Here is a 12,702-nt window from a genome sequence, read left to right as displayed (position 1 = left end):
CCCCCCTTTTTCCTGCATTTTGTAATAAATGTGAGGAGGTCAGGCACGTTTTTGACTTTGAATTAGGGGTTGCCAGCCTGAAAAGGCTGAGAACTGCTGGCCTGAGCGATTTGGGCTGGAGGCTGATGTGATTGGAGATTTTCATTTTGTTTTTCTTTTCCTTTGCCATTCGGGGAGCAGATAGTTGCACAGGCAGAGAGTAGCAGCCCAGGGGCAGGGGCAGTTCCTAGCAGGATGCCCTGAATATGGAGAAGCGCTAGACTACATCAGGAACAAGAAGAGACAGGCTGGTGGCATTTGGCTCCTCCCCTTCATCCTGCCACCTGCCCCTCTGCCATTTCCAGCCTTCCACCATCAGCCCCCTCCTGCCCCTCCTCTGACCTTCATTCCATCAGACTTCCAGGCTGCTGCTATCAACCCCTGGACTCCTCCTTGTCTCTCTCCCTTTTGGAGTCTGACCCTGCTTCTCTGCCTTCCTTGCCAGTCCATCCCTGACCTTTGTCTTGGGGGGAATTCAGCTGCCATGCACCTTCCCATCCTCACTTCCTCACTTTGCCTCACACACCATAGAGGGGACTGGTTTTTGAGGAGTGGGTACTCGGCCCTTGCTGGGAACCAAGCCCCTTTCAGGGGTATCTGCTGAATACTCAAAATGCCCAGTTCCTTTTGAGAAGCTAGGCCAATATCTTTAGGGTGAGGCTGGTTTGCTAGCGGGCCTATGCATGGGGCAGCAAGTAGCTGCTACCCCTGGGGCAGGGCAGGGAAGGAATGGTGCTCCTGGGAGGCACAGTTCCGCCTGCCTGCCTCTTGTGCCGGGGGTAGTAATGTTCGGTGATCCCAGCAACTCAGAGCTATGCCGGCTGACGTATTGGGGGGTAAAGCTGGGCCCCGCCCCGCTCGTCCCCTTGGTGCACAGTAGCAGGCATTACTGACTTACTCCTGTGTAACATGAAAGATCAATGCCTCCACCCTGGCCTTGGGCTTCTCACCCCCTCTGCTGTTCTGTGTCAGAGTAGAGTGTGGAACTGTTAGATTCAGCGTTATATTGGGGGGTGGGGGGAAGGCCTGTTTAATCAGGGACTGTTGGTGTCAGACAACTGACCTGAGTTAGCACTTGGGATCCAGGGTGTGTGCTTGGGGGTTGATTTCCTCCCTGTCATTTTGCAGGTATGTGTCTGGCAGATCCGTTTTTTGGTGAGTGCTATGTTTGTCTCTTCCTGTCAAAACAAACCTGTGTCCAAAGTGCAATGAAGCTGTAACTTATTTTGATTGACACACTCCTTCCAGAGGACCCAGCACCTGTCCTCTGCTCTAACAGCGCCTTGGCACATTTGTCAAATACAGCTGTACAAACAGACCATGCCAGGCACCCCTCCCCCATGACCAGCATGTACCATCTCACACCATGGTCTCACAGGTAAAATAGGAAACATCAGTTCTTTGAGTGATTGTACGTGTCCATTCCACTGCTGGTGTGCGTACTCCCTGTGAACCAGGGTCAGAGGTTTTTCCCTTAGCTGTACCCATCAAGGTGGCACATGTGTCCTCCGCAATCTTATGCTGTTGCACAGTGGTATAAAGGGTGGAGCTGCCTCTGACCACCCTAAGTTCCTTCTCCCCACTCATGATCAGTAGTCGGAGCCCATGGGCTTGCTACTGCAAGTTTCTCCCTTTATAAGTTAGCGGTATTCATTAGTGTTAGATTAGTGTAGGTTTTCTGAGTTATTTTTTCTTGGAGCATGGGTTCCCCCTTACTCACAGGGTACTGATGCCTTGTACCAGGATATCCCTCAATTGTGGTGCACGTGTGGAGCCTTCTCCCACGTTCCACCTACCTGAAGTGCCTCAGTGAGGGTCATATTCAAGGCCACTGCCAGATTTGCAGGGACTTCAAACCCTGAACAAAAAAGGGCACAGTGGTGAGACTCCCCACAGATCCCAACCTGATCTCTCAGGACCCAGGTCACCTGCTACATCCCAGCCCAGCCACTCTCCAAGTTACAGCCTGGATGCTCTGTGGTTAATGCCACAGGAGGTGGAGTGTTTGTGGAACGTGCAAAACGTTCTCCTGAGCAGCAGGAAGCCATCTACGAGGTACACTCACTTGTTCAAGTGGAAACGAGCCTCTTCTAGCCAACATGGTTTAGACTGTTCCACTTGAAACAACAAGACCTATTGACTAGTTCCATCTGGAGTTCACCGGGCAGCAGTCTCCGTTTTCTACCCACCAACTGCAGACCACCCAGTGTTTTCTAATCCTGTATCAGTCAGATTCTTAAAGGGTCTAGACAGGTTATATCCCCATGTCATGGATCCCACCCATCCCTGGGACCTAGATTTGGTGCTAACAAGGTTGGTGGGTCCATCCTTTGAACCAACGGCTATGTCCTCTTTACTGGATCTTTCTAAGAAAGCAGCATTTTTGGTAGCTATTACCTCCGTGAGAAAGCTGCTGGAGTTACAAGCATTGGCAACTGACCCTCCTTACACAGTTTTTTATAGGGACAAGTTGTATGTATATCCACACTTGAATTTCCTGACTAAGTAGCATCAGAATGCCACCTCACTCAAGGCATATGCTTACTGACTTTCTTTCCTAAGCCCTGTCCTCACAAGGATGAGGAGAAGCTCCATAGCTTGGGTGTTAGAAGGGTGTTAGCTTTTTACTTGGACAGAACTAGGCCTTTTAGATCATCATCCCACCTGTTTGTGTCGTCATGGCCAGGAAGAAAGGCCCTCCAGGCTCGACACAGAGGATTTTATCCTGCATATGCCTGCTCTGTAACCGTGCCAAGGTGCCCTCTCCATGCAGTGTGGCAGCACTCTGCAAAATGTCAGGCAGCTTCCGCAGCTTTTTTGGACCAAGTACCTAGAGCAGACATTTGTAGAGCTGCAACTTGGTCGTTGGTACATACCGGAACTACTCACTGTGCTGTATCTCAGCATTCCAGAGACAATGCCAGGATGTGTAGATCTTCAGTCATTGTTCAGGTCGACTCTGAAACCCACCTGCAGGTTGAACTGAAGTGGAATGGACAGGGACAATCACTCAAAGAAGGAAAAAACGGTTATTAACTTGTTCTGTAATTGCTGTTCTTCTGTAACTGCTGTCCACGTCCATTCTATGACCCACTCTCCTCCCTCTCTCTGTTGGAGTCTGTCTGGTAAGAAGGAACTGAGGAAGGTCCAGGGTGGCTCCACCCACACCAGGACGAGGAGGTTGAGGGCACATGCACTGCCCTGACTGGTATTGCTAAGGGAAAAATCTCTGACTCTGGTGCACTGGGCGCGCACGCATCTGAAATGGAATGGACACATGCAACACATCTCAAAGAATAACAATTACAGAACAGGTTAATAACGGTTTTTAATGCCCCTCTGGGGCAAATCCAGAGCACAATGGCCAGCCAAACTAGGTGGGTCAGGCCCTGGGGTAGATGCATGGGGCAGGGTGCAGGAGTCTTTCTCCAGTAGAGCCCAGTCTGTGGCCTTTGTGCCCTCGCCTTTCTGTGGCTTCTGTGGCCTTGTTCCACACTATGTGCTGCCTTGCAGGGAGGAGAGTTCTGGGCCATGTGGAGAGTTCAATGTACCAAATCCTACCCTCCTCATGTAGTGGGACTGTCCTTGTTCAACCCTGACTGGCACGGGGCAGAACGTGTCCCCAACAATGAGCAATCAGACCTCTGCCTCCCCCGCCCCCCTTCCTGGGCTGCTTCCTGATCAAACAGCCTTGAGGAGTCCTGCAGTTTATGTATAACCTTGAGTAACCAGCAGGACCCATTCCAGGAGGTTTGGATGCTGGTAGATCAATCAAGGACCTTGCTCCTTGCTTAGACACTTACATCTTTGCTTGTCACTTGATATTTCTGCCAGCAACAGACAAGGTCGCACTTTTGGTGGGCAACAACCATTACTGGAATCATCCGCACCTGATGGCTCCCATCACTGATGTGTTTGAACTCAGCCTTCTCCTAAAGCGACTGGGATTCCGGGTGGTCTCCCTCCTGGACCTGAACAAGACAGAGATGCTGATAGCTGTCAATCAGTTCCTGCAACTCCTGGGGAAAGGAGTCTATGGTATGTTGCAACCTGAGAAGCTCTCCAAAGCCACCTTCACCAGAATACAGGCCAAGCAGAGAGCCACCCCAGGCAGCAAACCAGAGAGCAGTTAGCAGTGGTCATTAGTATTTCAGGGGGTGTGGCAGTGAGCCCCGTGTTAAGGTTGCCTTACATTTTCTTTATCAAATTGTTCTGATTGTTGGGTGCTTTTTGTTTGTTTGGCGGGGGTTTTTGGTTTGGTTTTTAAAGCTCTAGATCCTCTATGGTTTGCAGCAGGACTTTCTCCCATCAAAATACCCTTCAGCCCAGGGGAAGATGCATTGGGCAGGGAAGCAGGAGACCAAGAAATCACAATTCTTCTACAGATTGGTGTTAATCATTGTGCCTTGTCACGCACTCACAGGCCCCGTGCTCTCTCAACTCTGTACGGTCCCTGGGAGGCATCCCCTTCAGTGTGACAGCCCTTGTCAGGGGTCATTCTCACTCTCGGGGGGTTAAGCCCTGGGCTCCACCACCTCGTGGAGCTGCACCTCTCTGAGCCTTCAGCATGCCTGTCTCTCTCTGTGAGTACCTTCAGGGAGTCCTCTCGCTCTTGACCCCTGGGTTCTCCACACCCACAGGGAGCAATGCAACCCTGATCTCTAGACTGCAGTGACTCTCAGCCAGCGTAAAACTGAAGAGTTTATTGAACATCTGAACACAGCACAGGAAGTTCTCAGGGCTGTTGAGCCTAGAAAGTTCCAGCACCGTCCAACTGAGTCTATCCCAGTCCAGGTGGGCTCAGGCTGCTCTTTGTCCCCAGTCCAGAAGCAACCTCCTTTCAGTCAACTATCCTACATCAGCTCCCCAACAGCTTCTCCTCCGTCCTTTGTCTTCTTTCGTAGACAAACAGATCACTTGGGCCCTCTCTCCTCTGCCCTTTGTCCTCCCACTGTCCAGAACTAGCTGGCTTCCAAGCTGGGGTGGGTCTCTGGGTCACCAGTTACTATGTACCACTGTGTCCAGGCTGTTGTCTGTGATCCAGGCTGCAAGGTGAGGTCACACCTGGTCCTCTGCAACAACAAACACCCTCTCCCGCCACCTCATTAAACATGCAGCACACATGCAAACCATTTAAAAAAAATCCCCCACTTCATCACTGCCCTTCACAAACCTATGCCATTGAGAAGTTACATGAGCTGGGAACAGAACCAGTTCTCCTATGGTCGCCGCAACTCTTAGCCCCATTTTTGCACTTGGCTATACTGTCAGCAAAACAGGGCTAAGCGTGCATATTTAACCCACTGTTTCAATGTGTTATGCTTCCTCCACCAGTGGCTGGTGCACATAGTAGAATAGCTGTCTGCAGCTTGGTGATGGAGGTAGCCCCTTAGCTCAAGTCATCCAGCTCTGTGTGCAGTGTGGAAAGTTGGGGGAGCAAATGCTGCTGATAATAGAGGGGGTATGTGTTGTGCTGTACAGGAGGTCAGACAAGATAATCACAGTGGTCCCTTCTGGCCTTGGAATCTATGGACTCAGCCCCCTTGTGTGCATTCATGATGATACAGTTTCTAAATATATTATCACAGACTAGTTTTTTCAACAGGCTGGAGCTGCTCTGGGGATGAATCAGGGCAGTGTAATGAAGGAGGCTGTTGACTGTAGGATCCCTGCCTCATTGGTTGCAGAAGTTGGAAGGTGTGTAGTGAATGTAGCTAAGGTGTAACTGCTACCCAGAAGAACTGGGATCTATTGCCACCTCTGCCACAGAACTCCTGAGTGGTGCGAGGAACTCATTTAAACCACGGTTTTCACAGCTGGACACTAATTGTCAGTTCCTCCTTTTCTGGGTGCCACCTTGAGACACCTGGCTTTTGGTTTGCAGAAGTGCTGCAATTGAAGTCAACTGGAGCTGCTCTTTCAAGCTGTAAAGTACTACAGAAATGCTCAGACCTCAGAAAATGCAGTCCTTTTCCGTTTGGGAACCCAAAATTAGTGGGCACTTTTGACAATTTTGGCTTTAACCCCTCTGTGCCTCAGTTCCACATATGTAAATTCATGCTCTGTTATCTCAGGTAAGGGCAGTGAAGATAAATTTATTTATGTTTGCGGGGCTGTCACTGTGGTGATGAGCACCAGAGAAAGGCCCATGAAGCAGCTTATCATTCCATATTCAGTGCAGGGTTTGCAGGGTGTGCAGTAAATAAAGTTGGGCCACATACACCTCTATCCCGATATAACGTGGTCCTCAGGAGCCAAAAAATCTTACCGTGTTATTGGTGAAACCGCCTTATTTCGAACTTGCTTTGGCCTCGAGCATTTCTGTTATTAATACAGTATTTGACACAAGAAGTTTTATTCTTGGTGTTGTTTTAGAAAGGGCGCATCTGATGTCGTCCTTCACATCAAGCCCGGGGTCAGGGCTTGCAGCCACGCGTCCCTGTCGGGGTCGGGGCTCACAGCCCGGCAGTGGGGTTGAGGCTCGCAGCCGCACACCGGGTTCAGGGCTTGCAGCCACGCGTCCCTGTTGGGGTTGGGGCTCACAGCCACGTGTCCCTGTCGGGTTCAGGGCTCACAGCCCGCACTGGGTTCAGGGCTCGCAGCCACATGTCCCTGTCAGGGTCAGGGCTCACAGCCCGGCGCAGGGGTCAGGGTTGGGACTCACAGCCATGCGCCAGGGCTCATAGCCCCGCAGCTCCACGCAGGGGTCGGGGCTCACAGCCATGCGTCACTGTCGGGGCTCACAGTCTGGCGCAGGGGTCGGGGCTTGCAACTTGCAGCCACACGCTGAGGTCAGGGCTTGCCACCCCCCACATAACCGGGTCGCAACCCCCAGTTTTAGAACCAATGTTGTAGAAGAGACAGAAAACCATTTTTGCTTTACCGCGTTGTATCCGAATTCGTGTTATATTGGATCACGTTATATCGGGGTAGAGGTGTATTAAATGTTGAGGATAAAAGAAATATTGAACAGCTGTCTCATTCCCTGAGCCCTGTCTGTCCTGTGCACTGAATGAGGACGCAGTTGTGTGGAATGGGTAGTATGTGATTGCCATAGTTACAGGGCTAGCTAAAGCACTGTCCTCTGCCAGCTTTCCCTGAGTGCACCCGGTCATGTGTCAGGCCTCCTGCCTGCACCTCTCCTGGGGCAGTTCTCCCAATCTGTCTGGGCCCCGGGCTACAGAGGCTTACCCAGTAGGTTGGACTGGGTTTGCACTTGCAGTTCTTCCCTTTGGGAGTCTGTAACCAGTGACCAGACAATCTGCTTATACCACAGTGGTGTTTAGTTTAACAATATGAACAAAGCATTTAGAGCAAAAGGATTATAAAACAATAAACCATCTAAACATCTCTATCTTACCTAGAGGCTTCCCATCCTCAGTAGGTCCCTGTGTCTCTGTCTGGTTTTCCCCCTACCTTGAGACAGAGATCCTTTTTAAGCTGCCAGAGTTCCATTATTTTTCTGACTTCCCAGATTTTGGCCCTTCTGGACAAAACTAGTTTTTCAGGTTGGTTGGGGAGGAGGAAAAATCTTCACGCTCATAGTTCAGGCTTTGTCAATGATAAATCTACTCGTGTTGGCTAAGGGGTCGCTTATCTTGAGTTACTCATTTCTCTGCCTGCTTTTTTTTTTTTTCCTTGCAGCCCATTACACTAATCATTGTACCAATACAGTCATACTGTAACATCCCAATAACCAGTAATGAGCTGCCAAAATCTTAACAACTGGTTCCCTATAAAAAGTTCTGATTTAAGGGATGTGCCCCAGTATGTATTTTTTGTATCAACTGGGTTACCATATGTCCGTATTTTCCTCCCAGACGGCGATTTAAGAACCAAAAAGCCTGACCTGTCTGGGAAAATATGGCTGTATGTTAACCCTGCCTAAAGTTCTTTTTTAAAAAAATGGGCCTGAACTAGAAATGAGCTCCGTTTCACATGTGTGGGGCCCCGCCACACCCTGGGGGTGTGCTAGGGTGACCAGATGTCCCAATTTTATAGGGACAGTCCCGGTTTGGGGGTCTTTTTCTTGTATAGGCTCCTATTACCCCCCACCCCGTCTTGATTTTTCACACTTGCTGTTTGGTCACCCTAGGGTGTGCACATGTGTGGGTCCCAGCTGCTCCCTGCCCCCCTCATTGAAGCAGGTGTGCAGGGTTACTGCCGTGGGAACTGTAGGGCACTAGTGGACGTGGGGCTAGCTGGAGACAGGGGCATGGGACAGGGCTAGCTGGAGACAGGGGCGTGGGACAGGGCAGGGGCTGCGGGCAGGGGCTGGCTGCGGGCAGGGGGTGTGGCGGGGGGCTGGAGGCAGGGGCTGGCTGCGGGCAGGGTGGTGGGTGCTCACGGGGAGAGCAGCAGAATGCAGTCCAGGCCCAGCAGAGCAGCCGGGGACCCACCAGGCAGCAGCGGGAGCCCCAGGGCCAGGGGTTGGGGGAGCAGCAGCAGCAACAGGGCTCATGTCCAGGGCCAGGTGGCAGCCCACATGGCTCCCACAGTGCAGCGCCCCCGGTGGCGGGAAGAGGAATTTCATCACTTCCTGGCCAGAGCCCATCAAAGCCTCAGCTCCCCATGCAGGGAAGCGGGTTAACAACCGGTTCTAAAACTGCTTCAAAATTTAACAACTGGTTCGCGCGAACTGGTGCGAACCGGCTCCAGCTCACCACTGCCAATAACCAGCTCAACATACAGTATTCATCAGTTACTACAGAACAGCTCCAGTCCATTGCCGTGATCATGTAATTAAAGACTGCATCATAACTGAGAGGAGCATAGACTTATTCTGGGGAACGGATCAACCTTTAGGTTGACTGGCTCATATCCACTGCCCTCCAAGATTCTGGAGCCCATGGTGCTGATCAAAAGAAATGATCAATACAAAACTGAACTTCCCCTCAAAAAACAGCAGTGTTCCAGTTCAGGTACCAGCTATGGTCAGGCCATAGAAGCAGTTCCATGGACCGCCACCAGGGAGGTCACAGAGTTACCTCCGCTTTACAATCTGATTTCTGAAAAGGAAACATCCAAACCAAACATCCCAGTTTTATGTGTTTTATTAACTAAACTAAATAACTTAGCAATAGCATAAAATACATACAAACCAATCAAATTACAAGAATGTGAGTTAACTCATATCAAATGAATCTAATTATCAGGTTGCTTAAACCATGTGAAATACACAATTACTTATAAACTCTGTGTCATAATTTGGAGAGGTCACAGTCTGGTTTAACTATCAGCTCCAAAGTAACAGGGCATTATCAGTCTCAATGCCAATCAATATACAGGAACTCCTCACTTAAAGTCGTCCCGGTTAACGTTGTTACGTTGCTGATCAACTAGGGAACATGCTCGTTTAAACTTGCGCAGTGCTCTCTTATACCGTCATTTGGCAGCCACCTGCTTTGTCCACTGCTTGCAGAAAGAGCAGCCTGCTGGAGCTAGTGGTGAGGGCTTGGAACCAGAGTGGACCAGCAGCCCCTCCTCAGCTCCCCGCTCCTCTAAGTTCCCTGTGCGGCAGCCACCCAGCAGGCTACCACCTGCCGGCAGTTCAGCTGTCCCTCCCCGCACTGCCATGTGCTGCTCCTGCTCTCTGCCTTGGAGCTGCTCTCCAGAGCCTCCTGCTTGCTGTGCGAAGGTGGGGGGAAGAGGGGTGCTAATGTCAGGGTGTCCCCCTCCCCCCTTCTCCTGCATTCTGCTTACCACATCTCCATAGAGTGTGTGTGTGGGGGGAACACAACAGGACTCAGTAGGGAGGGAGCTTGCTGGTAGCAGCAGCTGTCTCAACTTCCTGATCTACTTAAAAAGGCAATGTACTTAGAGTGCAGTCAGTGTACTTAAAGGGGCAATGTGCATCTCTCTCCCACACACAGGGCGTGTGTTTCTGTCTGCCTTCCTGTCTCCCCTCCTTCCATTTGTGCTGCCTTGAAGAGTGTGAGGCTACATTTACAACAATGTGTTAACCCTTGAGGGCTCAGCGGAGTGCTAGTTCATCATTCAGCAGTAAGGCACTCCCTGGGAAATATCCTACCCTCTTCCACCCTCTGACTCCACCACCTAAACCAAGCTTCACAATCATCATTGCTGTGTACAGTATTTGATTGTTTAAAACTTATACTGTCCATATAATATAGTCTTTTGTCTGGTGAAAAAAATGTCCCTGGAACCTAACCCCCCCTATTTACATTAATTCTTATGGGGAAATTGGATTTGCTTAACATAATTTCTCTTAAAGTCGCATTTTTCTGGAACATAACTACAACGTTAAGCGAGGTGTTACTGTATTTAGGTTCCAGCCGAATAGCTAATACAAGGAGGGTAAAATCACTGCAATTCTGATGCCAATTAAGGTTGCCTGCCCAAATTATTGGCTATCCATTCTCCCCACATACAACATAAGGTTACAATGAAATATTCCAATACAATTCAAGATGACTCGGCTTGTTACATATAATGTTCAAATGACAAATTTAGGTGAAAATAACATGATTTCTCAGGATTAAATATACAACTCCTAACCCCTGAAATTTATGGATGTGTGATCTTTTAGGCAGCAAGGTTGTTTAACCTAGGGCTGTTAAGTATCTGAGGAACTATTCTATAGGCTCCATTCTCAAATAGATTCTATGGGTTCTAGCCATATGCAATGCTCACTACTAACCATCTGCTGGAGTTTAAAAACAAGTGCAAAAATGCTGAGGTAGAGGCATCCCGCTACAGCAAATGTGAAATAAAACTAAACCCAGAAGGTTGATACTTATGCAGAATGGTTTCATGACTTGTGGTTTCAATCAGCTTTAGGAAGCCAGTGCGTGTTTGAAAAGATCAGCCGGTGGTCTTATTGGCTCCAGTGTTTAATGTCAGCAGACTTGTTGACTGGTTAGAGGTCATTTGCTTGTAGTTGTCAAACCTTAGCTGTTGCATGTTGCTGGACTCATATCCATGGAGGGGTGGAGAAAGCACAGGTTTCTTAGTCATGTGTGGTCCCGTTGCCTAGCCAGAGGCCAGCAGCCAGCATCCAACAGAAGCCAGAAGCGAGCCAGCAGCAGCATCAGGGCTTCTTCTTTTCATTCAGTTTTTGAAGATGGCCTGGCGGGTTCCTCCCCCTTGAAACTCCTCTCAGAAACTTCTTGGAGAATCAGAATGGGACCTCCTCTTCTGTGGTGACTGGAATCACTCAGTGGGGTCTGATTAGGTCCCCTTGCTGCAAATGAGGAATCTCCCCATTCCAAAAAGAAAAGGAGGACTTGTGGCACCTTAGAGACTAACCAATTTATTTGAGCATAAGCTTTCGTGAGCTACAGCTCACTTCATCGGATGCATACTGTGGAAAATACAGAAGATGTTTTTATACACACAAATCATGAAAAAATGGGTGTTTATCACTACAAAAGGTTTTCTCTCCCCCCCACCCCACTCTCCTGCTGGTAATAGCTTATGTAAAGTGATCACTCTCCTTACAATGTGTATGATAATCAAGGTGGGCCATTTCCAGCACAAATCCAGAAGCCCTCTACACCAACATTCCACACAAAGATGGAATACAAGCCGTCAAGAACACTATCCCCGATAATGTCACGGCTAACCTGGTGGCTGAACTTTGTGACTTTGTCCTTACCCATAACTATTTTACATTTGGGGACAATGTATACCTTCAAATCAGCGGCACTGCTATGGGTACCCATATGGCCCCACAGTATGCCAACATTTTTATGGCTGACTTAGAACAACGCTTCCTCAGCTCTCGTCCCCTAAAGCCCCTACTCTACTTGCGCTATATTGATGACATCTTCATCGTCTGGACCCATGGAAAAGAAGCTCTTGAGGAATTCCACCATGATTTCAACAATTTCCATCCCACCATCAACCTCAGCCTGGTCCAGTCCACACAAGAGATCCACTTCCTGGACACTACAGTGCTAATAAACGATGGTCACATAAACACCACCCTATACCGGAAACCTACTGACCGCTATTCCTACCTACACGCCTCCAGCTTTCACCCTGACCACACCACACGATCCATTGTCTACAGCCAAGCTCTGCGATACAACCGCATTTGCTCCAATCCCTCAGACAGAGACAAACACCTACAAGATCTCTATCAAGCATTTTTACAACTACAATACCCACCTGCGGAAGTGAAGAAACAGACTGATAGAACCAGAAGAGTTCCCAGAAGTCACCTACTACAGGACAGGCCCAACAAAGAAAATAACAGAACGCCACTAGCCGTCACCTTCAGCCCCCAACTAAACCCCTCCAACGCATTATCAAGGATCTACAACCTATCCTGAAGGATGACCCAACACTCTCACAAATCTTGGGAGACAGGCCAGTCCTTGCCTACAGACAGCCCCCCAACCTGAAGCGAATACCTACCAGCAACCACATACCACACAACAGAACCACTAACCCAGGAACCTATCCTTGCAACAAAGCCCGTTGCCAACTGTGCACACATATCTATTCAGGGGACACCATCACAGGGCCTAATAACATCAGCCACACTATCAGAGGCTCGTTCACCTGCACATCTACCAATGTGATATATGCCATCATGTGCCAGCAATGCCTCTCTGCCATGTACATTGGTCAAACTGGACAGTCTCTACGTAAAAGAATAAATGGACACAAATCAGATGTCAAGAATTATAACATTCA

General features: G+C 49.3%; 1 protein-coding gene across 3 annotated transcripts in view; it reads left to right on the top strand.

Annotated features, from left to right (window-relative positions):
• Positions 1-12,702, top strand: part of LOC125643605 (mucosa-associated lymphoid tissue lymphoma translocation protein 1) — a 69,651-nt gene that overhangs the window by 17,926 nt on the left and 39,023 nt on the right. The window contains exons 7-8 of one of the 3 annotated variants that reach the window (XM_048866535.2): positions 1,168-1,194; positions 3,874-4,077. The exons of 1 other annotated variant lie outside the window; for it this stretch is intronic. In XM_048866535.2, coding sequence (XP_048722492.2) covers positions 1,168-1,194; positions 3,874-4,077 — 231 coding nt within the window. The remainder of the gene's footprint in view (positions 1-1,167; positions 1,195-3,873; positions 4,078-12,702) is intronic. One more of the 3 variants, XM_075132949.1, reaches the window with a different exon arrangement.

Source organism: Caretta caretta, chromosome 10, assembly GCF_965140235.1.
Source record: "Caretta caretta isolate rCarCar2 chromosome 10, rCarCar1.hap1, whole genome shotgun sequence".
NCBI classification, from domain to species: Eukaryota; Metazoa; Chordata; order Testudines; family Cheloniidae; genus Caretta; species Caretta caretta.
The sequence above is the reverse complement of the archived record's forward strand: the minus strand, read 5'-3'. Positions and strand labels throughout refer to the sequence as shown.